Source organism: Phyllostomus hastatus, unplaced genomic scaffold, assembly GCF_019186645.2.
Source record: "Phyllostomus hastatus isolate PE091 unplaced genomic scaffold, TTU_PhHast_1.1 phas_scaffold_93, whole genome shotgun sequence".
Lineage (NCBI taxonomy): Eukaryota > Metazoa > Chordata > Mammalia > Chiroptera > Phyllostomidae > Phyllostomus > Phyllostomus hastatus.
In genome coordinates this window covers 15204305-15229365 of record NW_025334042.1, presented here as the reverse complement: position 1 = coordinate 15229365, position 25061 = coordinate 15204305, and the positions used below count along the sequence as shown (strand labels likewise).

General features: G+C 52.4%; 1 protein-coding gene across 3 annotated transcripts; it reads right to left on the bottom strand.

The window, feature by feature from the left end:
- Positions 1–734: 734 nt before the first annotated feature.
- On the bottom strand, positions 735–23762 carry CTDSP2 (CTD small phosphatase 2). Of its 3 annotated transcripts, XR_006784603.1 has the most exons (9): positions 23208–23757; positions 9765–9913; positions 8223–8261; positions 7679–7780; positions 7072–7128; positions 4988–5080; positions 4665–4850; positions 4191–4464; positions 735–3844 (listed from the first exon to the last, which is right to left on the bottom strand). XR_006784603.1 is itself a non-coding variant. In XM_045829155.1 (8 exons), exons 1-8 carry the CDS (start codon positions 23269–23271, stop codon positions 4339–4341), a joined length of 816 nt encoding a protein of 271 aa, XP_045685111.1. In that variant the 5' UTR covers positions 23272–23757; the 3' UTR covers positions 735–4338. The 3 variants fall into 3 exon arrangements, 2 of the variants coding, with proteins under 2 accessions (XP_045685111.1, XP_045685112.1); XM_045829155.1 differs by having other exon boundaries at positions 735–4464; XM_045829156.1 differs by lacking the exon at positions 8223–8261 and having other exon boundaries at positions 735–4464; positions 23208–23762.
- Positions 23763–25061: the final 1299 nt, after the last annotated feature.

The window sequence follows — 25061 nt, the reverse complement described above, 5'->3', positions numbered from 1 at the left end:
CAAAACAGGAACAGACTTTCAAAGGCTTTTTTACAAAAAAAAAAAAAAAAAACAAACAAAACCCAACCTCCAGCTCCACGCCCTGATCTAATTGATTTTTAAAAAGTGCATAGCCCATCAATAATGCAGGAAAGAGGGTGGGAGGGTATGAAATTTACCATATTGTGGATATGGATGCATTATGCTGACAGGAGGCAGGGGCTAGAGCTGCCTGCCCAGTGCCTGGGAAGTCCAGGTTGGCAAGCACCTCCAGAAGCTTCTGGGCACGTCTCAGAGGAAGGGTATGTCTAGGAGAGGGGCCAGGAGTATGTTATTAACCTCATCCTGTTTTGCTCCTTCAGACATTAATCCAATCAATATTTGAGTGCCCACTATGTCCCAAGAACCATCCTGGGTTCCATGTTTTGGGGAGCCTGGTTTGGGAACATCAGTGAGGGGCACAGAAGAATGAAGACTCCAAGTCCTTTGGGGCCGCTGGGTCATCCTCAGACGTCAATAGGACACAAAGCATATGCTTATTAAGCACCGGATGGCAATGGAGGTGGTTCCATTGGGGGCCAGGGAAGAGCTAATGCAGCCCAACTTCTTTTAACCTTGAGCAGAAGCCCAGTGCCGAGTCCGCAGCTGCTCTCCCAGCTGTGGTTCTCCAGCTCCACCGTGAAAGGGGTTGTGAGGGGTGAAGGGTGTGCCCAGTAAGTGCCCGAACGAACAGCAGGGTCAGGAGGCAGCACCCATTCCTGGATGGGTTTTTTAAACCCACTTTTATTAATTGTAAGTAATACAAATGCTCCAAAAATATAAACAGACACTTAATGGCGTCCCACATTTCAAGTTTATGAATATAACAAATTTATCAAACCATGAATCTGTAAGCAAGGTAGTCAGAATCCCATAGCCCAGTCACAGTGGGAAGCAGACCCCACCCTCCAAACGGCTTCTTGAAAGGGCCAGAGACACCGACACGGAGGGCGTCACACCAGGGTAACTGCAGGCGAAGAAGCTCATGGGGTTAGGAGAGGGTCTGCTCTGGGGGCAGGCCCTACATGAAAGGGATAGGGTAGCAGGCCAGACCTCTGCCTTCCCTCCCCTGCTTGAATAAAAATATTTGTTGTTAAAAAGAGGGGGAACTAAAATGAAACCCCATTTTACAAAGTGACTGACGTACGACAGTGGTGAAGTAACCAACTGAAGACGTAAAGGAAAGAGGCTCACCTTCCTCAACACTCGCCTGGCTGGGACACGGGACAGGGGACAGCCTCAGGGGGCTGCCCTACTGCACGAGGCCTCAGGCACAGGGCAGGGGCAGGGGCAGCGGCACAGAATGGCACCCGTGTCCCGGGGACTAGATGTTATTAGATTTCCCATGCTTTTTAGCACAAAGGAGCTTTTGGGCCACTGTTAACAGAGGTCAGTTTGTACACTTACAAAATGGTCAAAATCTTTGGGAGGCAGAAGGGAACTAAAGAGAAGGTCCCAGGTTAACTGAAGGCAAATTAATTCAACCTTTATATGGTTAGGGACCCATGGGCCTACAGAGTGTCCCCTCTACAATGTGCAGAGTGAAAACTCTTACCTGACCCTTTCCAAACTGGTCCTGTGTCCAAAGCTCCCCCTATGAGAGGGACACGAACATCAGGCTTTTGATTTAGAAGCCCAATCAGAGAGACACACCATGTCCCTGAAGAGGCACATTAAGGAACTGAACCTGGCGGGTGGGCAGGTTCCTGGCATGGCTTGAATTGGTGCTGACCAGGCATGGTGGCCAATTGCCCCCCAAAGACCAGCCTCAAACAAGAAGGGCTGGTGAGAAACCCTAGAACTAATCCTGAGGTGACCGGCTCCCTCCCCACCTTTCCTTCCTCCGCAAGAGTCTCGCCTGACCCCTCCCAGGAGCATCCTCACTCGCCCCTGACGTGCAGTCAGACTGGAATCAGACAGCAATCGAGGCCAGCTCTGGTCCCCACGGGTGGGCCGTGTGGAGCACTTGGCTTCGTTGCTTCTCTGGGGAAGTGGAAAGCACGTATCTGCTGGGGAACTGTAGGGGGGCAGGCAGAGTTCTGAGGGGAGGGAGGCCTGTAGAGCAGGGGCTTCATGCAGAAGATGCAGGGACACTCCCCCCAGGGTACCCTGGGCTCTGGTCACGAGCCACACTTGGACAAGCATGACAGGAAAGGGGCTGGCACAGGTTCTCCCTTCACTGGGAGGAACACGGAGACCCAAAGGAGAGCAGAAAGGGTCCTTGGAACTGGACCAGCTTACAGACTCTTATTGCTTAGTCAGAAAAGCCTGGCTAGGTCTAGATGGCAGATTTGACCCAAGGGCTAAACAAACCTTAAGGGTGGGTCCTGAGGGTGAAGCCCCTCCCGCAATATTAGGATGGAGGCCCAGATCTGGGTCATAGTAGGAGAAGCCTCCATTTCCTGCAGGAGCCGTGGTTCCCAGCTAGCACCAGAGCCCTCTCCCCCACTGCAGGACCACCCTGTGGGAACCAGGGAATGATGCAGGGGGAAATGACCACATGGGCTTTGGGGACTCTGTTCCATTTCTGTGACACCAAAGGGAAACAGAAAGCCTTACAACCTTGGACAAAGTAGAGAGATGGCACCACAATGTTAGAGAAAAACTCGAGTCATCCAGCTACCAAATCAGAACACCAAGCTGCTGCCCGCCCCCTGACTGGCTTTCTCCAAACAGGTCAGTTCCTCAGGCTGGACCTAGTACGTGCAAACTAAAAAGAACAAGGGATATGAGGGCCGAGAGGGAAGTGTCCTCACACCTGAAACAACGCTCAAATGCTTTGTAACACCCGCCTCCAGGGAAAACAGAGATGGGGACTGGAACTCTCTCCTGCCCCGGAGGGAGGGAGAGGAGAGAGGAGAGAACCCCACCCAGCCCTGGGAAGGGCCACAATTAAGGCAGTGATGCTGAAGTGGGGCCACCTTTTGGGGGCCCCTTGTGCTCCCAATCACAGTAGCACTTCCCCTTTTGTTTTTTATCCTGGGGAAACTTCCATTCTGTGACTCCTTTTTAAAGCATTCATTATTAAGAAACTTTGAAAGCAGGAGACACGCAAAGAGCAGGTACGTGAAGGGCTCATCACACATTGCCAGAGGCAGGAGGCCTGTGCGCAGGCTGGCCAAGTAATGCTAAGGACACCCACCCCCCTCAGCCCAGGAAAAGCTGGAATGCCTCTGAGGTCCTGGAGAGAAAGAGCAACAGCCAGAAAGGATGAAGATGGAGCAGAGAGCTGTGCACAGGCCAGGCCCCAGGGGAAGACACGATAGGAAAGAGCTCTGCCCAAGAAATAGGAAGGGCAGAGAGGGAGCGCCCTTCCCGGACTTTGGAACAAAGTCCTTGCACCAGCACCAGCAGAGAATCCCTGAAGGGTGGACTCACAGATAGTCCCAAGCTCAGCTGATTCACATACAAGCTAAGGGGACACACACATTCACGGCTTCGGGGGGGTTTCCCTCTTCCCTATACCCCCAGCGCCACACACATTCACCTCAAGCCCAGGACTGCAGCTTCGTCAGAAACAAAACAGGCCCAACACTCCATGTTTAGGAAGGGAATTTTAAAACAGAGTCAAAAGAACGGAAATCAGTTATCTGCCCTCTTCCATGGCAGGGAGACCTCCTCCCCCATGGGTTCGAGAATTATGGCTAGGTAGTGAAGAAGGCAGGCCCAGCACCCAAGCCTTGGGGAGACGAAGGAAGGCCCAGGCCAGGCACTCGGCTGGGGGCAAGTGCAGCCCTTGGGCTGCAGGACTTGATGGCCACTGGGGCTACTGCTTCTGGAAACAAGCTCTCATCTTCCAAAATTGCCGTCTGTCTGCAGCAGGTGGCTGGAGAAAGATTTCAAAAGGGAGTGTGCCTGAGGCACCCAAAAGCAGCCTCTGACCCTCCCTTTCTCCTTGGCACAAGCCTTACAACACTGAGGGAAGGCCATGAGTTTGGCGATGGAGCCTGGAAGAGTCTTCGTCCCTACAGAGCACAGTGGCTCTCAGGTGACTGGAGAGGAGATGGACTAACTTGGAGAGAGCCTTGACCTTCCAGGTTCCCCCACCTGAAACACTTATATCCTTGAATGCAGTTCAAGGCAATACTCTCTCGCAGACCTGGGAAACCCAATTCAGGGAGTGGGCAGCTTGGGGTATCACTGGTCTGACATTGGCCCACTCGGCATCTAACCTGTCCTAAAGTTCTTTCCCATCACTTCCATTTCCAGGCCCCCTTTGGTGAGATGCTCCAGCTTCCGCTCCGTCTGTCAGGCTGATCATAAAGGCACAGTGTAGGAAAGTCCCCTACTGGGATGACCGTTGCTTGGAAGCTGGGGACGCTAAGGGGCCCGCAGCTGTCCAAGGCTGGTGTAGACATCCTCTGCTCCGCTCAGCTCCTCAAAGATTGGGATCAGATTCAGCAACTCAGTGTCTGCCATGTCATCAAACCAAGACTGCACAGGCACCTGCGGCAGGAAAAAGAAGGCATCAATCTCCCAAATGCCACTCTTTCTTCCCTTGTCCCAGAGCCCCCAGAGGCTGGCAGGGTCCACCTGGGGTGGTGTGCTTTTCTGGTAAAGTCGAAGGCCCCCTGCCCATGGCCTCTCCCACAGAGGACAGGGCCTCTCCCAGTCCCTTGAAGAGTAGGCATGTCTGGGCCACTCACTGCATTCTCCGGGTGGAAGATGTAAGAAGCAGGCGAGTTGTCCAGGATGAGAGTTTTTCTCAGATCCCTCCCCAGGCGGCTGAGGTCCTTGACATAGCAGCCCTGGTGGAACACACAGGACTCACGGAACAGGCGGGCCCGGAATACCCCACACCTATCCAGCAGATCCGTCACAGGGTCAGCATACTGGGAGAAGAGAAGAAACTTCTGTTTGGATGTGGTCCTGGTTCCCCAGTGGCAATCTGGGGACCAGCAAGGGGCTGCTGGACCACACCTTAGCTGCCCCACCTGCTCCCAGTTCTCTCCCCTCCTGTCCCAGGTACCTTGGCCAGGCTGGCAGTGAAGAGAACACATTCAAAGAGTTCCCCCATCCGTCTCAGGAACTCATCCACATAAGGCCTCTTGAGCACATACACCTGAGGAAAGACAGAGAGGCTTGTTGGAGGCAACCCGGTGAGGGTGAAGCCTCACAGCATCAGTCACTATCATCACTTACACAGAAGGCATCAAGTAGTTTCAGACCTTACTCTGCTCAGATGCCCACATCGCAGCCTCCGGGGCTGCCTGGCCGGAAGCCTTCTGCCCCACAGACCGGCGCACTAGCATCACCCCCTCACCGTGCTTCTTCTGGTTCAGTGGTCCCAGCCTCGACTCAGCTTGGGAAGAAGTGCATGCACCTATGTCCCGGAGCCAATGCTGTTTCCGACGGCGAACTATCAGCTGCCTCCGGAAACAAGTAATCAAGAATAGGCCTCACAGATGGAAACAGCCTATCCTGGATTACTTGAATCCAGCCACAGCCTCTGTGGGAGTTTCCTGTTCTTGGCTCTGGCAGGAAAGTCTGTCCAGGTCACCACTGGGCGAAGTCACAGATATTTCCTGAAACCTCATGCCCTCACACAGCTTCTCTGAAAGGCACCAGGGAGAAGTGACTTTTCCCCTCAGTGACTGTAGACCAGACACTGCAGTGTCCTGCTCTAACGTCCCCACCTATTTTGTGCTTGCTCCTGACAGACAACCCTAACACTCACGTCCACCTTTTACAATCTTGCATTTTGGCCTGCAAGATCCAGTGGCTACACGTCCCTCAACAATCTGCACGCTGCTGCTTCCCTGCCTCCAGGCTGTTTCCCTCTCACCCAGCCTGCACAGGGCGGGAGCACCATTCCTTCAAAGGCCCTTTCATCTGCGTTGCTCCCTGCTCAAAGAGCGGCCGTGCCGCGGCTCCCTCTCAGCTCTGCAGCAGGAATGCCCTGCTCCAGGGAGCCACAACTTGGCTCCCTATCATCTGCCATTTCTTCAACTTTCAACAAGTTCTTCCCTCTTCATGGCTCTTCATTAAGCTCCGAGTGCCCTTACCACTCTGCTGAAAACCTGCCTTCTGCAGGCAGCCATCTTCATTTGTCATTATTCATGCCTTTCCTTATTCACTAGTGGTTCAGTATATAGTTGCCCGTTTGAAATCATGCCTTCATCTTTTCCCTGTGGGTTTTGCACATCTCTACACCCTCAACTAGATTTTACAGGGTTGCTGGGCCTAGAGGCTGGGAGTCCAAGGGTGTAGACTACCTCTGTAGGGAGGGGGTGGTGCTGGTGAAGATGGCCTCTGATGGACGCAGGACAGTGACGAGAACCCACAGAAGCCTCAAACCCCATTCCTCTACAAGTAACTGGTATGTGACCAGGCCATGCAAGCAAGTATCAGGGCTACCTGAGCACTGTTCCTGACGGTCCTGGCCTCTCAGGCCAGCTGTCAGGCCTTGTGGGCAAGTGTTCTCAGTAAGTGGTTGTCTACTATCGATACCACCTGACCCCTGGACTGAGCAGGTTATGCAGGGCCAGAGCCTGATCTTATTTAGATTTGAGTGCTCTTTGACAGATGCATACTGAGCACTTAATGTGAAAAGAATACAGAGTAGGGACCCAGGGTTTTGGGGGGTAGGGGGAGTGGAGCTGGAGAAAGCTCCACAGAGGAGATGCCTGGCTGGGAAGGACTGAAGTCCCTTGCTGGATGGAGAGGCTGGGCACAGGGAGTAAACAGCTAGCACTGCCTTCCTTGCCCAGAACAGGCAGAGAACCAACTATTCGGGATTAGAGAAAATGTAATCGATCACAAAACAGTGCTGGTCGCACTGGGAGAAGGGGTGGGGATCAATAAATGATAGCTATCAATGCTGACCACATAACATTTCATTTTAAACAGCTTGGCTGCCAAGAGAAAAAAGGTGACAGCTAGTGGGGGATGAGGGGGCTGGTTTTTTTTAAAGATGAGAAAGAGTGGTAAAAACACCAATAAAAAGGTAGAGGCTGAAGTCACAGAAAGGGACCAAGTGAGGGAACACTAGCCCTGAGAAGAACGGAGGCCCCTGCGCCCCCTGGGCTGGGTGTGGCCTGGCCGGCTGCTCACCTGGTGAGTGGTCCCCTCGATCTCCACAGGCACTATGAAGTCAGCATTGTTGATTGGCTGGAAAGAGAAAAGTGAATGAGGTCAGTGGGGTGAGGAGGAGACAACAGCCACTGCACTGTCACCCAGGAGGGGTGGGGAAAACAGATCTTAGAGACTCCAGAAAGCTCCGCCTGCCATCCCACTAAGCAGCTCTCACCCCAGCACAGGATGCAATACCTCCTCTGGTCTTTCCTACTTCCAACCTCCCCCAAAATTCTACCAGAGCAGAGTGAGTTTCAGGGCCTTCTTGAGTTAACAAAGTTTTGGTACAACAGAGAGGGGCAAAGTCCATGGCTGATTCTACCCCCTTTGGGCCGCCCTGTACACAACCCTGGTGGTACCCTGTGCTATGTGGCTGGCGGGGCAGTGGCAGCAGTGACTGGGGGGAGCAGGGGGGCCCTAGCCAACATTCGTTGGTGTAGTCTCCATATTTGTGATGTCAGTGCGGTCAAAATGCTAGAGGCCCACGCTACCCCGACCACCCTTCTATCACCAATTTCAGGCCACCTCGGCCAGGTTCATAAGACAGCCCGATATGGGCGAGGAAGGGCTCCAGATGTCAGGTTACCTTAAAAGAGCTATGCACAAGGGTTTCATCCAGGTCAATGACCACGCAGATCCTTCCTTGATCTTCCTCTGTCACCTCTGGGAGCAGGCAGGTCCCCGGGATCTAAAACCAGAGCCAGGATGCTGAGATCTGCCACCAAGAAAGCCCAGTTGTGCCTTTCAGCAGAACTTAGGGGAGAGCTGAGCTCATGGAGGAGAAAAAAAGACCCCCAACTTCAACCCAGGAGAGATGCCTGTTGAAGGCCAGGAAGGAGACAAAGAAGAGACACAGCCATCTCCTTGGCTTCAGCCCCCCACTGGACTATAAAGTGACCTGGATGTTGGAGATGGAGGCCAGGGCTGGTGCGGGGTGGACACCAGTGGCCCCCCACCCCAAATCTACTGTCCTGTAGATAATGGGCCCTCAGCAAATCTCTGGAACAAATGGTTCCCAGGACGTGGAAGTGGCCAGCCAGACACAGAGGAATGGGGGCACCACCCCATGGGGTTAGCAGGGATCACAGGGTCTTGGGCTTCTGAGTGTGTCCCGTGTCAGACTCACATACCTGATAAAACTGGTACTGGAGACACTGGAGCAGATCAGACTGCAGGAGGAAAGGGGGTGGTCAGTGCGGACCTACCAATGCCTTCCCCAACCGGTCTAAAGCCCCCTGCTTCTGCCTCAGGCCTGGGGGTAATTTTCTCCCCAAGATCCCAGCCCCCTGGAATGTACTGACATAACCAAATTGACTTCTCTTAAGAGCCAGGCAGAAAAAGCCAGAACTTCCTTTCTGCATTAGCCCTGACGAAGGGTGGAGGGCAGTGTCCCTGCTCTTAGCTGCCACTGCCTCCCAAGCTGCACAAAGTGAGGAACAAACAGGGAACTCGAGAGAGCAATGCAGCGACACAGAGTCAGAGGCAGAACCAAAGTCAGAATTCCTCACTGTGGTGGGTTAGCCTGTTGCTTAGTCCTGGAACCCGGGCTTCTCCTTCACAACATGTACTTTCTACACCCTCCTTGGGGGAGGCTCGTGGGGGGAGGGTGACTGAGCCTCTACAAAAAAGCAGCAGGCCAACACGGACCCCCACTGCGGGTCCCAAAATGGCCGGGGAAGTGGGAGTGTGAGAGGTCAGAATGCTTTCCCCACCTTTTGCTAGTAATAAAAGTGTTATGGTTGTAAAAAATAGTGTGTGGAAACCTTAAAGAAAAACTAAAATCCTAGCACTTTGAAAAACTTAAATTGGCATTTTAGTGTATTTCTTTCAAGTTTGTTTTAGCATCTCCCCACCCATAATATAATTTAGTGTTCTGCTTTTACAACTCAATACTTTTCCATGTTATTATGAACTCTTTGTAAAAATCAATGGCTTAATGACACTGTCATGACACACTGCTGGATAACAGAGTGACTGTCACTGATGCACACATCGTCAGCCTGGTTCTGAGAGAGCAAAGACAGCCAGACCTTGGTATTTCAGAAAGAAGTACCAATGGCACTGGGGGCACAACGATTTCTGGTCAGGGCTGTCCCTACCCTTGAAATTCTAGACATATTTACTGGCCATGGGAGGACCGGAGACACCCACACGTTCCCAAATGTCTCTCACAGGTACAGGAGAGAGTGCTGGAAGGAGTTACCAAGAATGTGGAAGAATTTCATTTCTTTGGGTCCCTGAAAGTGAAGTAACTGGGAAGGCAGCTTTGCATAGTAAACAAGAGACACAGGATTTACAGCCAGAGCGATCTGAGCCGGAACTCTGACACTACCACTCTTTAGGGACTCGGTCTCCACTCCTCTGCGAGTGGGGAGCTCTGAGTCTCCTTGCAGGGCTGCTACATGGATCGTATGCAAAGCATCTCGCACAGTTTCTGGAACCTAGAAGGATCTGGACTGCAGGAGTCCTCAGAAATGACAGGGACATCTGGGTGGCCCATTCTACAAATGGGAAGTAAGAGAAAGAAGGTGAACCAACTACAGGTCCCATCAGAGGAAGGGCCTCTTCTGAGCCGAAGATCTCGACCTCAGGCAGACTGCTCACCCACTTACTGTGGGTGCATGGGCTCCACCAGCAGCCCGCACAGAGCAACACCACCCCGATCCAGCTACCTTGGCAATGGTGTTGGCTTCCTCCTTGTACGCGGAGAGCTCAGTGGAGGGGCTAGACTGGCCAACATGCTGGGTGCGAAAACAGCAGAAAAGGGCCTTGAAGATGTTACGTCCACGAGGCTTTTTAAGAGAGGTCTTGGAGACCAGGCCTAGAGCAGAAAGAATGACAAAGCATTAATTACAGAGCATCTCTGTCCAGAGGTACTTCCCCACAACACTGGACCTGTATGCCCTCTAGTCTCTAAGATCCACCAGGGCATAGTATGCGCTTGGCCAACAACCAAATACCATCAACGGGGAACTGTTCATGTTTATTCTGACATGTTTTCTTCACAGCAAAAACAGCAGGAACCCCCACTTCCTGGTTTGAGAAATGAGCTGCATAAAATTTGCTCCATAAAAATTTTTTTGCTCCATTTTTCGGGGGGGTGGGCACTCAAAGATGGCACTAAGTACAGAAACCAGGCATCCCCCTATTCTGGCAGCAGCGCAAGGGTGGGTACCTTCAAAGTTAAGTCACAAAGACACAAATCCTCCCTAACACCTGTTCCCACAGGCTGCCCGTTCTAAACCACAGAGCAACGTAGAGCCCATCCCTTCAAGTCAGTGGAGCTGTAGTTCTGCCCAAGGTTGGTGTCCCTAGATGCTGGGTCAGTGGAGGCAGAACTGAGCCCAGACTAGACTCAGCAGACTAGAGGACAGAAGAGCCGCAGTCCCAAGAAAAGCTAATCCTTTGTTCATACCCTCATTTCCTCCCACACTCCAGGCACTTCCCTTCACACTCCTCCCCTCTAATTTTAAACCAGAGGCAGGTTAACCTGTGGGGACACACGCATCCAATGCCGGGTTCTAGCCTGATGTCTCCCACTCCAGACTGCAGCTCCTTAGTCCTGCCTTGATAAATTCAGGCCTATTTTTAGAAAAGGCTCGGCAAGACAGCACTAGAAAGGCCAAGGTCATACAAAAAGTTATGGGCATAAAAGGGTGAACCAGAAATGACTTTAGACTATAGCATCTTTTTCAAGTTCATTTTGGTTTTTACACAAACTGTTCTGGCAACTGTTGAGAGCAAAAGCTGGAAGATATCAGTGGTCCTCTGGCCAGGAGGTGGCGCCACACAACCACTGCCAGAATGGTCCTGAGCCACAGGTCTCCTTCCCCAAGCCTGTGTGGGAGTTGGGCCTGAGGATTAAACCTAGCCCACTCCACTTTAAAGCACACTGTGCAGGAAAATAAATGCTGGAAATGCCAGTATCTGTGCTGAGGAAAAAAGGCAAACAGAATGGCACTGAAGACAACTTGCCCTGCGTTGCTCCCTGTAAGAAAGGAAGGGGAAGGCGATGTGGTGGGGGCCACCCAGGAGCTGCGCCTGCCAAGTCCTTGCAAAATGTACCACACCACCCAGGGGGCCCTTGCAGACATGGTGCTGGAGAAACTATTTAACACCAGTTATTGGGCTGCCTGTGGCCTTGGAGAGGAGGGGAGAAAACCATACTCTATTCCCCAGGACCAAGAGGAGGAAAATGGCTGCTTAAGAGTCAGCCAGTTGGGTGGCAATTGGCATGACCCCAGAGCCACCGGCTTAGCTCTGACTCAACAGAAAGGCAGAGGGATTCCTGCAGGTGCAGGGAGGGTATTCCCGGTCAGTCAGTGAGTCCCCTAAAGCTCTAGCTCTCTCCTCTCCCTGGGTTAGGCCAGATCCCTTGAAACTTGTATGAAACCTTTTGGAAAATGATCAGGCCTCCTCCCCAGCAATTACCTGAAAAGCCTGGATATCACTGTTGAGTTCTTGGCCCTAGAAGAACCAACATTTCTAGGGACTGGGGATTTCTGTCAGGAAGAAAGAAAATACACTGGGGACCTCACTGCAAGGCCCCTGTATCAAGGAGACAAACTTTAGTGCAGAGCCCAGCACTCAAAGGATGAGAGGTTCCTCTGATTTTTCCTATTCATAACAATCTATGCAGAAACCAAGGGGGGAAAGACCTGCTTATATGACCCACATTCAATTCCAATCCAGGGATTCAAGCAGACTCTGACACAAAGCTCCAGGACCAAAGCTGAACCATCACTCTTTCTTTGGTTTATGATTTCTTCATGCAGAACCACAATCAGAGGCTTACCCGGGCAAATGGGCCTTTCTTAAAAGGCCACACAAACCCGAGCCTTTCCTGAAGAGAGGCCATCAAGAACGCACTCAGCGTCTTAGTGACAGATGCTGTGAAGGCTGAGTAATCCTGGGACGCGAGGAGGTGAAAGGGGCAGCTGGCTGGGGCCACAGAGAGGCCTCGCTGCTGCCCACTGCAGGAGGCCCAACAACAGAAGGGCTTCAGTCTCAGACAGGGAGCTTGGTGGGGTGAGGCTGGGGGCCACTCAGCTTGGTTTGGGCTCTGCAGGGGATGAAGGTCTTCTCAAAAACACAATGTGAGGAGGCAGACCCTGGGCCTCAGAGACCACAAATGCCTTAACCTTGGGGTCAGGCGCTCAGAGCAAAGCAAGAGCTGAGGCGCCTGGGAAGGGTACCCTGACTGGTCACTGCAAGGTCATTATCCTTTCCCCCATCGGGGCCCCACTTCCTCCAATCCTTCTCCAGGCCGTCTCTACTCCTTACCTGTACAAACACTGCTATTGAGAATCCACCAGAGTCTCTTTAGCCTCCCCCCAAACACAGCTGTCTCCTGGCGGGGCCTGCGATAGCCTCAGCCTGGCACACTCATCAGCCTCCAGCTCTCTGTGTAGCAGGTGCTCAGTAACTTTGGCTGAGTGAATGCCCCCAGGGGCCTCAGGGCCTGTCACTTCTAGAGAGCCAGGACTTGTAGAAGTCTTCACTGGTTTGCAACAGCCCAGAAGAGTTCAATGCAGAAAAGGTGCCAGTGTGAGGGAAGAGGAAGGTGGGCTCTGAAGGAGCACCTGAGGCCAGCCACTGAGCCCTTCTGGGCCTTGTTCATGTTTTACTAAGCACCTACGATTGCCTGGCCTGCCTTAAGACACTTGACATCATTACCTAATATTCTCCTCACTAAAATCCCATCTGTAGGCACTAATCGTCCATTTCTAGAAAGAAAACTGAAGCAGAGACGGGTTAAGTAACCTGCTCAAGGTTGCACAGGTAGGATAGCAGAGCCAGAATTTGAACCCAGATCTCCTTGAACCTAGGGCCCCCAACAGCTCAGGGGCACCCTGCATGTTTACTCCTGCAACAACTGGGAGGTGGTGGGGCACTCTCAAGGTCCCTTAGAATGTTTGCTCTGTTCCTCTCTAGGCTGGGCCAGTAAGGGACCAGTCTAGCTCCTCTTCTTTGCTGTCCTCGCGGGCAGGCCATGAAAGGTGCAAGGGGGAAAACAGCACAAGGCTCTGGGATTCCATTCCAGGGCTCACCTCACCCACGCCCCAGCCCTGCACCTGCTCTCCCTGGCAGTTAGTTACCTCTGGGAGATTTGGAGGACAATGGGGGACTGGGAGGGAGAGGAGCTGGAGCCAGGAACCTGGGTCCAAGACCTGCTTTGTTCAGCGTTATTTAAGGGTAAGGGAAACACACACCAGAATGGGATCAGACGCTTGTGTCCAAGAGCCTCTCAAAGGGCTCTCTTCAGCCAGCATTCAGCACTGTGTCCCTGACAGCCAGGTGCAGACCACCCCACCCCTCCGTGTATGACAGGGAAGGGTACAAGATTTACAGGCCCATGAGGATTTCGCTGCACACAATTTCCCTGAGGGAGAACAGAATTCCAGTGGGTGCCATGTAGCCCCATAACGAATTGCTCTCCCTCCTTCATCCCCCTGCTACCTGCTTTGAGGACACCAGCCCTCCTCTTCTGCCTAGCTTCTGACATGCATCTGCTCTCTCGGCTCCAAACACCTGGCTTAGGGCTGGGTGTTGGATTGGACCAGCACAGAGCTAACAGAGGAGCTCTGACTTTAAGAAAATGTGCAGGTGGCTGAGAACAGAGACCAAGGCTACCCCTCTAAGCTCACTATTGCAAGGCTTCCTACTGAAGCAGGGTATGAAAAAAAGGGGGGACCTGAGAGGTATCCCCCACACTGAGGATTCCCTGGGATGGGGTCCATGCTCTGCCAGTAACTGACTCAGGCACAGAGCATCTTTGAGTTTCCTCATCCATTAACTGGGACAAAAGCAAGACCTCATTCCTGACTGAAATGATAAAAAACCAATACTCACTGTCTGCACAGTTATGTGCTATACAAACTAAAGCTAAATGTTGTGCTCATTTTAATTCCCAAAGGGAGGTGACCACTACCTGGCAACACTGTGGGCCTCATTCCAAGGAGGTCAGCTACAGAAGAACAGGCCTTCCTTCCCCGGCATGTGGTTGAAGCTCAAGATAATGAAAGGTGACAGAGGAACTCTGATCATAGTTCAGGACTGAAAAGTCAAAACAACCCCTACACCTTTTCCCAAGCCCACTACAAAAGTTGTTTTCCAGCTTGCAACTCCTGAGCTGGTATTCTGCAAAAAAAACAGGAAAGCAGGTGAGAGGCTGTTGCACTTGAGATAAACAAAGCCCTCTCCCCTTGGTCTACCACCACTGCCTCCAAGAAACACCAGATGGGAGCATTATTTGCCCCTGCCTCTTAAGAAGCTTGCTCATGTACACACACACACACACACACACACTGGCTTTGCCAGGACAATACTATTTTTAACTTCTTCTGAAGGTCAGGTTCAGATATCACTGTTGCCAACAACACAGCTTCGTGTCCCAGCAAAGGAACTCCTTACACATCTGCCTAGGATTCAGGACAAGGCAAGCTCTCGGGCTACGAGATCTTAACAAGCCCATTCATGTAGAAGGATGCTTTCTCAGTTCGTCCCTCAGTACTTTCTTCTCCACCATCTCCCATACCCCCACAGCAAAGGATTTAGTCTGGCTATCACTATAAAATGGCCTCTCTGAGGGGCCCCTCCCTCCCCTTAGCTATTGGAAGAGGGAGAGTATTTGGAGCATTTCCGGCCCTTCTTGGCCAGCTGCCTGGACCCTGCAGCCAAGACACATCTGATTGGGGCTCCCCATGGAGAGGATTCCTCCCAGGTCCTCAGCAAGGGGCATCTGTGCCTTGGCTAAGGACAGGCCCGAAAGTGCCAGGTGGACGGAAGGGCTCTTGGACCAGCAGGTGAGTTGGCAGGGAACAGGAGGGTGAGAGATGCCTAGACATCCCACACACAGAAAAGCCTGGAAATGATGGGGAGGGTGTACCAGTTTCTACAATGCCCAAATGCTGACACTGGTTTTTGTTTTTTTTTTGTTTTTTTTTTATAATTAACAAGGCAGGCAGGGCCTCACCCAGCTCAGCAACAGTTCCCCAAGTTCCAAAGAGCAGCTGTGTATCTGATGGCATGAACTTTCTTCCCTCTCCAAAAAATATTCACTTGGGAAAAAGAAAGAACTGCATTTGAGTACACGCAGCCATGGTAAGCCACGTGCACAAAGACAGCAAGAGAGCAAGAATGGCATGGCCTTTATGTCTCCATTAGTTCTCCTTCCCTGGGCAGGAGGGTTCCCTGCATCTCTCTCTAAAGGAGAACTTTCAGTCCTGGGTCCTTAATGCCACCTCTGGGTTAAGGGTGGGGACAACAGGTCACTGGCTACCTTGCGTCCTGCCTTTCCCCCTGCCCACATTAGCAATCTAGTCACTGATCTCAACATAGGGCCTCAACTTTAAGGACCTTTCCTCAAGAAGAGTTCAGTTTTGGGAGCAGGGATTCCTGACAACTTTTAAAACATGATCAAGATACTTGATCAATTTCAGAATCAGCCTTTAAAAGTAATTGCCAAAACACCCTCCTGGGCGGCTCTCACATACTTTAAAAACATGCCAGAAGCAGCAACAGGTCCTGGATCAGAGATGGAGAAGCCATTTCCTTACAGCTATGTCAGCAGCAGCCTCAGCACCCCATCCCACGCCAGAGGGCTCTTGGGTGTCAGGTAGTGATCTGATGGCCACTGCAGCAGCAGGACTAATCTGAGACACCACCCAGGAAAATCCAAAGCGCTGGATCCTGCCCCTGCCCTAACAGGAGGTTCTGCCCCACGGAGAGCTAGTAGGGCAGAGATGTCATTGTGGAGGACTAGAAGCCACACTTGCCCATCCCGAGTCTCTCTCTGCCCGCCCCACTTAAGGAGGTGCTGAGCAGGCCCTTGTGGGAGGCTGGGAGCCTAAGAGAAATGTGCCAAGCAGGACACAAACACCCTCTGGGCAGCTGTTTCACCCTCTGCCTTGGCTCTCTGCTCAGTTCCTGGAATGCTTGGATTTGGTGAAAGACAGAAGAATCCAGTGCCTCTTTCCTGTCCAGCTATAGAAGCCTGATTTAGGTGACACATACATGAGAGATAGAGAAAGAAGAGGGAAGGCACAGGACAAAGCAAGGGACTCTCAACCATCTCTCCCCTGACCAGTGAACAAGAGATTACACAAGTTACCATGGACTTGGCTTTAAATCCTGGCTCTCTCATATAAGGTATGTGGCCTTGGGCCTCAGTTTCTTCATCTATAAAATAGGAAGACTAACATTATCTGTTTCACAGAGCTGTTAAGATGACAAGGAACTCAGGATGCATCCTGCCTTAGTAAACTCTCCTAAGTGTCAGCTACTAGTCATTAGGTACAAAAAACTTTCATATCCTTATCTCAGTCTCAATCTCAAATGTGCATATGAAAAGAGACCATAGAGATTTCTTCTCATTCCAGAGGTCACACAGAGGTAATGGCAAGGCCAACCCTGGGAAACAGCCTTTCTGGGACTCCACTATACCAATCACAGTCAGTCTCTGTCTGTCTGTCTGTCTGTCTGTCTGTCTGTCTGTCTGTCTGTCTCTCTCTCTCACACACACACACACACACACACACACACACACGAGCAAACTCACTGGAGTTGGTCAACCAATTCCTTCCTTCCTTCCTTCCTTCCTCCTGTGGCTGGCCTCTGTAGGAGGACTGGAAGAAGTCGGCCAGGAAATGCTGCCAGAGTCTATTTTACCTCTAGGAACACTGACCTGCTTCTCCCACAGCCCTCAGCATCACCTGGGACCAACCAACTAGCATAGGTGTGCCCACCTGGAGAGTGCTGTGTTAGAAGCTGGGACACTCGGCTTCTGCCCAATTTCAGCCTCTCCAATAGCTCTGTGGTCTTGCCTAAAGCATAACCTTTCTTCAGTGCGGTTCCCCCACAGGTCAATCGGAAAAGGTCCACACCTCAAGATGCTTTTCCAAGTGGCTTCAGCTTACCCGAAGCTTGAACTCAAAGGCACTGAATGCTAGGAACAGTGCCTGGCCCATGGGAAGTGCTCCATAAATATTGTCTGTGGTCACCACTGGGTAAGCAAGGGTCACTGCTCTGTTCATTCATACTGAGATTTTAGAAGTTACTTTTAGAAGCCATAAGGATCTTTAACAAATACCAAAACTGGGTTCCTCCAGGGGACTCTTCCTGCTCAGGGCTAAATAGGCAGTTGGGGTCACTGCTGTGCTTAGCTGGCTCTTCTCCAGGGACACCTGTCAGAATCACGGGGAGCATTTGGAACATGCACAAGCCTGGCCCACCTGCTCGTGCTGATTCACTAGGACCCAGGTGGGGTCTATATTTTTAGTAAGTGTCACAGGAGAATCTGATGTGTGTCCCTGGCCCAGACCTGATGTCTAAAGGTTGCCAGCAGTCCCTGACTAACCCTTCCAGAACTGGAAGGTGACAGAGCCAGTCTCCTTGGCCCCTTCTCCCACCATATCTCACTGGCTCAGTGTCTCTGCTGGGTGTCAGAAGACTTGTGCCTCAGGGCCTGGTTTTCTTTTCTAGGAGCACTTGCTCTATTCTACCATTGAAGCAAAAGACCCAAGCCTGCTGTCTCTTCCTGTAGGTCATTGTTCCTGTGAAGGAGAGGCCCTAACCCCACTTTGCTGTGGAAACAAGAGCTGGGATCCACCATTTCGGGAAGGGGTTTCTGCAGGCTTGTGTTATGCAGTTTGAGATTTCCCATGAATCTGCTTGACTCTCACTGGGGCTGGAGCCACATTTGCTTCCTGAGAACAGTGCAGGAGATAAAAGAAGGTATAGAATAAAAAAAGTGTAGGAGCAAAGTCTGATGTGGGGACAGGGAGGACTAGGAGTACCTGGGAAGGGAAAGGAAACGTCTGGAGGTCCACTCAGAGATCAGGTCTACAGGCCATTTGCAACTTCTCACCCAGAGGAAGGCTTGCATACTTGCTAGAGTTCCCATTCTGTAGCACAGACCACTTAGACCCCAGGGGCCAGGCACTCTACTGGAAAAGAAACTCTGCTAGTTGGCCTCTGGCCCAGAGAGGTTTCCAGTTAGTTCCTAGTCAACTTCTCCACTTTGATTTCTACTAGTTCCTTCATAAGATCTGCCTGTTAATGAGATCATCTGCATCCCAGTTGGGAAACTATTCCTCCATTTCCAAGGAGGGAGAGAATCCTGTCAGGGCCACACCCAATCCCATGACCCCAGGACTAGTGAGTTAATGCTGTGCTGCTCCAGCTGGCTGGCCTCAGACAGGATGAAAAACAGCTTTTTCTGTTGCTTTTCGTGCTTTCTCAATGTTGTACCTCAAAACCACAGCAACAAAGACACAGCTTAAAATGTCTATTTCTCTTCAAACCCCATTTATTTTTTTCTTGTTATTAGAATTCCCTAGAAGAAATCTGAGTCTCACTGGGCTCATTAATTCTCAAAGCAAGCACAGAAGGTAAGAGAACGCAGCACACAGTCATCTCAGATCTTCACTGCGGTCATTTCTGAGAGACTGAGCAACTGTTCAGAGGGTTTAGACTTCAGGCACTCTTCACAGTAGGTGCATGGCTTCCTGGCCTCTCCCATCCCCAGATGCCCAGGCGCCAGGCAGAACTGCAAAAGCCCCAAAGCACATGCTACTTGCATTTACAGATAAAATCCCACCCCAAGTCACACTGGCACAAAGAAGGGGTCTGTGTAGCAAGGTCATGAGGTTGGTCCTTCCAGAAGGCCCAAGCCTTCACATCAGTGTCCCCTCTGACCCCTGGCCACCTGTCTTTAACAATAAAACCCACATGACTGTGTGCTATTTGCATTGTGTCCTGGGAATGGGGAGGGACTGAGTAGCAGTGGTCTGGCTGTGTAAAAAAAGACTTTATTATCAATCACCCATTAAGTACCAGGCATTATAGACATGTCGATATCAATATTCCTATTGCACAGATAAGTCACTCAGAACACTAAAGTGATGTGTCAAGTCTCATTGTGAACAGGGACAGAAAGGATTTGCACCCAGGCCTGAAGCAACCAATTTTGCTTGTGAATGAATTCTTTGAAGTAACAATGAATACTTTGCTGCCCTTGCACCCCCCATCCCGAAATGGGAGTAACAGACAAGACCCCCGAATTACCCAAAAACTAGCAAGAAGACACTTGAAGAGAAAGAAAAGGATGTGTTTGTATATAAGTATGTACATAATTACATATTATCTTTCTTCCCAAAACTTTGTTTCAAACACTTCTATTAATGAATTCTCCACAGAATGGCCGGGAGTTATCAATTCCCCTTGCTTAGAAATGTAACTAATACAATATTTACTGTTTTTTCAAACATTCTTTCAAATTTTACTCATTTGTTTATTGGGATGCCTCTCCCCGCGTGATCTGACTGGGGGCTAGAACAGCAACAGTGTTTGTAAGTCAAACTCAGCGGCAGTTCAGAACTGCGGAACTCCCCGCCCCAGGATGTCAGGCATTTCAAACTTCACTGCTGAGTTAGCAGTACTCCCATGAGCAAACACAAGCTCAAGTCACCCCACAGGCCACTACCCACTCCAAGGTAGGGGGAGGGAGAACTCCAAAGGAGACACAGAAGTGAGCCTCAGCTGCCATAAAGAGGCCAAGACTGAAGAAGGGGGAAGGAGGGAAAGGAGCCAGTGGGGCGGAGGAGCCAGCCACAAACAGGTACCCTTGACCCTTGAGAGCAAGTTAAGGAATAAAGCCCCAATAAGACAACCTAAGCCCTGGCTGGTGTGGCTCAGTGGATGTGAGTGCCCACTCGATTCCCAGCTGGGGAACATCCCAGTAGGGGCAGTGCCTGGGTTTTGCGCCAGGTCCCCAGTTGGGGGCACGTGAGAGGCAACCAATGGATGTATCTCTCACACAGATGTTCTTCTCCCTCCCTTCTCCTCTCTCCGTAAAAGTAAATAAATAAAATCTTAAAGAAAAAAAAAATCAGTCTGAGCTTTTCGAGTTATAGGCCTAGTTACAACTACAGTGAAAGGTGCTTGGAATTTTCCAAGACAAAATAAGGCAGAATTTCTCCCTCATGGGGAGAAAGTAGAAGCCAGAAAAAGCTGCCACTATCCTAAAATTCAGGGATGGTCAGCTACAGGAACGTGTTCAGTTGCACAGCTGAGAAGACAGCCCCAGGTGTCCTCACCCTCTCCCTGAAAGGGACATCAGGTCTCAAGGAAAAAGAGAAAAGGTCCACAAGGCCCTGACTCCCCAGAAGGGCCTGTGGGTCACTCTGAGCCTTGGAAGAGGCTGCCTCCACCTCTCATTTCACACTGGGAGGTTCTAGGGGGTGCCTGTTCCCTGGACTTCCCCACCTAACCACAAAACCCACAGTACAACCTCCCAGCAATGGGGCGACACCCTCATATGGGGCTGCAATAAATGGCCATTCTCTGGTCAAACTGGTACTAACTTCTTTTTTACTTTGAATATTACACACAACCCTGACCTGGCTGTACCAGGAAGCCATTTCACCCATCTCTCTGGGAAGAGGATCCAACTTTGGCCCAGTTATTATCTCTGCTTGGGGCAGCTTTCCTCTACTCCCCCTGCAGTAATTCCTTTTGAATCATCAACACACCCAGCCAACCTTAAAGCTCTGAGAATGCTACAGTGAACAAACATACAAATAAATAAAAAACACAACCCTGAAAGGACAACAATTTCACTAAAAAAACACTCAAACTAGAAGCAACTTGTGTTTTTTTTTTCCTAGAACTTTATTTATTAATAAATTGCCTTACAATTCTTCCCCTTTTTCCAAAGGAAGGCAGGCCTAGAGATGAGGTGCTATGGAGAAGGGCGGGCAAGAAGTTCCTAAAGTAGCTGGTTAAAACATTGCTCCCTATCTACACTTTCTAAAAAAAATATATGCAGGATTTGTTTGTAAATGATGAGGGACTCAGAAGGCTGGCTTGCTGGTTGCCCAAGCAGCCCAGGAAGAAAGTATGTCTTCTCTGGAATGCAATCAAATCACGTGGGGGAGAGAAAGAGAGACCCATGGCTGCTGGCTTAAGAATTCAGATTCCTCCAGGGATAAGTCGGAAGGGCAAGCACACAAAAAAAGGAAATGAAAAACGTAACTCCAAGAAAATCCAACCAGCATCAACAACTAACCACTGTCAGGAAGCCAGCTGCTTTGCTTGCTGCTGCCATGTATTCTCTCCCTGCCATTCGCCCTGATGAACCCTCAAGTTCTGATTTGTGAGAAGTCCCTCCAGCAGCCCAGCTTTCCCTCACTCCTGGTGTTGTGTCCTCACCGGGAAGGCACCCTCCCAAGCCCCTACGGAGGAGAGGACATGAGTGGGGAAGCACAGGGTTGGTCTTCCCCTTCTCATCAACATTTCCAGTCTCTGGAATCCTTCCGCACCCAAATTTCTTTAGCTTTGGCTAGCTCCTGAGTCCTTTCCTAGGGTGAGGATGGAAAAGAGAGTGAAGTTATCAACACAGAAAGCCTCGCCTCCCTTCTTCTGCCCTCAGCACAGCTGAGAAGCCAGGAGAGGGGTGAAGTTGCAGCCTGGGTCACACAGACTGGTTACTGATGCAGCCAGGAGAGCAGGGAGTCAGGGACTTTGGAGGGGCTGAGATCCGAGTAGGCAAGGTTGTCCCCTTTCTCAGGAGAGACTCGTTGAAAGAACTAGTGACAGAGGAAGCTCCCACGAGGAGAATTTGGGAAAGGCTGACACCACCAGCCCAGCTTCTTTGCCCCTAGGCAAGTTGGCGGAGCTCCCTAGGGTCCTGAACCCCACGAATAAGTGATCTGCTACTAATGTTACCAAATGAGGGGATTGGGGGACAACACGGAGACCCTGCAGGTGTCCCCCCGCCCCCCACCCCCCCACCCCCGACCAAACTCTAGGCCTCCATGTGTTACACTGCAGCATTAGCCCTTCACTCCCCGTTCTGAGGCGGGGGTGAGGTCCAGAGAAGGGTAGTAGCTCTGAATTCGGTCCCAAGAGTGTGCTCTCCCCAGCAGAGGGCCAGGTGGCCTCAGTCCGGGAAGTTCTCCAGAAAAAAATGACGCTACTCCTTACACCCCGCGGAAATTCTGTTCGCTCTTTTAGACACATTCCTCAAGGCCCAAAGAGGAACGTGTGTGGGGGGGGGGAGTTTCGGGGCCTCCACCATAACCCAACTCAGGAGAGATCCCACCCTCGGGTCCTAACCTTTCCCCCACCCCGGGAGAGGCCTCGGCTTCATCTCCCTCCGGTCCCCAAGCCCACCCCAGCGAAGGGCCCCCTGCAAGCCCCCTCGCATCTCCACCTGACCCTCTGGAAGGCGGGGGCCGCGAGCCGAAGCCTACAAGACAACTCGCTCATTTTCGCTGCGCGATTCAGAAACACGCTGGGTCTGATGCCATCGGCGAATTATGTAACCAGGGACACCGCTCCCGGGCTAAACAAACGCGGCTCTGTGTGCAGAGACGGCCCCGGGGAAGTGCATCGGGGCGGGGAGGGGCTCAGGCCGGGCCTCGGGGTCCGGCTGGTTTGCTCAGCGAAAGTGGCGGGAGGCAGCCGTACGAGAGCCCCGCGCCGCCAAGGTCCCGGGCCCAGCGCAGGGCCGTGGGCAGCCAGATCAGGTCCACCAGGGCTCGGCCCCTCCCCCATCGCGGCCGCCCCCGCCCCCGCCCCCGAGCTGTGAACTTGGTCCCAAGTCTTGCTGGACGCCGACACCGCCCGCAGCCTGGGCGACCTGGGACTACGGGGGGTGCCCCGGGAAGTGCTGGACTCCAGTTCCGGCTCCATTCCAGCTCGGGACCCCTCCGTTCCCTTCACCACTCCTCTCTCCTCAGTCTTAGGGCAGCGTGCGTTGTAGCGCGGAAAAGTGACGACCCACCCCCCAACTCAGGAGGGAACGGACGCGGGAGGACTCCTGCTTCCAGCGGTACCCCTTAGTCTCTTCCCGGGGGGAGGGGGTGCAGGACGGAGTGACAGCTGCGCAGATGACGCCCCTCCCCCTCGGACGCCCGGAGTCCGGGGCCCGCGCAACCCCCACGGGGGTCTGAGTATGCACCCGGATGCGGGGGAGGATGGACTCGGGGGTCCGGTCGGAATCGCCGGCTCTGAGCCTAGTGGGTGGGGGGCCAGGACTCGGCTTCCCGGCTGCGTTAGCCCCCTTCCCGATCGGGGGCGACGCAAAGTTTTGGGAAGTTGCTTGCCCCTACCTTGCTTGGTAAGCACCAGGGCGTCTTCCCTCCGCGCCTGGGTGATGATGGAGCCGTGTTCCATCTAACAATCCCGCGGGCCCGGGCTGGCTGGGCGGGAGGACGGGCGAGCGCGCAGGCTGGGCTGGGCTGGGGGGCCTGGGCGGGGGCCCGCTCCGGCTCCTGCTCGCGAGACTCGGACTCCCACAGCTGTTCACATCCCTGCTCTTGTTCCCTCCCTGGCCCACGAAGGGAGGCGGCCTGTATGGAGAGCGGGCGGCCCGGGTAGCAGCTTCCCCGGGTGCCCCTGGCCCCGATCCCCCGGCGGCAGCTCCGGGCTCCTCAGTTTGGGTCCAACATGGAGAATCCGGAGCGAAAACAAGAGGAGGAAATGGGACACGGGGCGGTTTCCAGGCTCCCCCCTCCCCTCCGTACTCCAGATAAACAACCCGCGGCTGCAGCGCCCACCCCCGCGCGCCTCCCGGCTCCGGACTCGGCCTTTCCACGGCCCACCAGCGCCTCGCGTTGCGGAGCACCGTCCTAGGCCTCAGGACCCTCTGTCAATGAGCAGCCGGGGCTGCGGAACATCCGGAGCTTTGCTATTTCGCTACAGAAAAAGCGACTCCCCGAGGGGGGTGGGGTGGCAGGCGGGCAGGCTGGCAGGGGAGACTTGAAACCGCTCGAGCGCTCCAATTGGCCCTCTCGGAGAAAAGGGGAGTGGCCCCTCCTTACTATGCGGTGCGAGGACCCAACAACATTCCAGTCGCCACGGCCACGCCTCCGGGCCACTCCTCTTTCGTCCCGCTGCTGCCTCCCAGTCTGCTCGGCCACACCCCCTTCCCAACAACTTAAAAGGACACTCCAAAGCTCATGTTTCCGTATTCTGTGGTGGGGAGTTCTGGTTCGTGTGTCTGTTCTCGGGTAACCAGGGTAAGCTGCGAAGCCTAACTCAGGTCTGCCCGTGATGGGAGGGTTCAGAGCAGCTTTCTTACTTCCTGCTTGGCCCTCGAATCGTGGACCCACTATTTCACATAAAAGAGAACCACCATCGAATCCGGAAAGACAAACGCGGGACTGCAGAGTATCAGCGCTGGAACTGACTTCGTAATATCTGACCCTTACTTCATATGAGACGTGAGGTGCAGGGATGTGCTCAAAGCCACTTATTTGCATTCAGGATTTCCACCTTTCTCCCCTTCCTCCAAACCCAGTCCTGCCTCCTTCAATATCCCTTGTGCCCTTAGTACCAGCCTCAATTTAGATGGATGGAGGTCTCTAAGGGAAGAGCTTCAGGCCCATGGACTTTTGCTGGCCCCCTTCCTTGCTCTTAGGCCCCAGGCACCCTTCGCTAGCTATGGGTCCTGGATTCCTGTAGCTCAAGATGAGGGATATGCATTTGTCCCCAAGAATTAGAAGCTTCAGCAAGGCAAGTTTCAGCTCTGTATCAGGTCTTTTCCCATGAGCTACATCTGACCAAAGGTGACATGCACTGCCTTGGGAGGAAGGAAACTGTTAAAAGTCAAGTCTGGCAAGAAGGGTGATGTAGAGTAAGATTGCACTGGGTGACTTCTGAGCTGCCCAACCCTAAGTCTATGATTCAGTTGAACTCACCCTGCCAAGGAAGAGGCTTTCCAGAAAGGTCAGGACTTTTCTGGTCCCTGAGGAGTGGAGGTACCTAATGGCCTTCATGCTGCAGTCCCCATTGCCTAACATGCACCAGTCTCACTGGGGGTCAGAGGACAAGCAAGTTCTCTCTCAAATACCTGCTCCCCACGAGTGTGTGCACCTCACCAGTTCTGATGTGTGCCTGTTCCTTCTGTTCCTACACACACACACACACACAAAACCTTTTTACATAACATTTTAATGGGAATG

Coding starts and splice junctions, on each gene's coding strand:
- CTDSP2 (XM_045829155.1), bottom strand. CDS start 23,271: ATGGAACACGGCTCCATCATCACCCAGGCGCGGAGGGAAGACGCCCTG. Junction 9,914..23,207: donor CCTGGTGCTTACCAAGCAAG/GTAGGGGCAAGC, acceptor TTTCTGCTCTAG/GCCTGGTCTCCAAGACCTCT. Junction 4,465..4,664: donor TCTTCCACCCGGAGAATGCA/GTGAGTGGCCCA, acceptor TTCCTGCCGCAG/GTGCCTGTGCAGTCTTGGTT.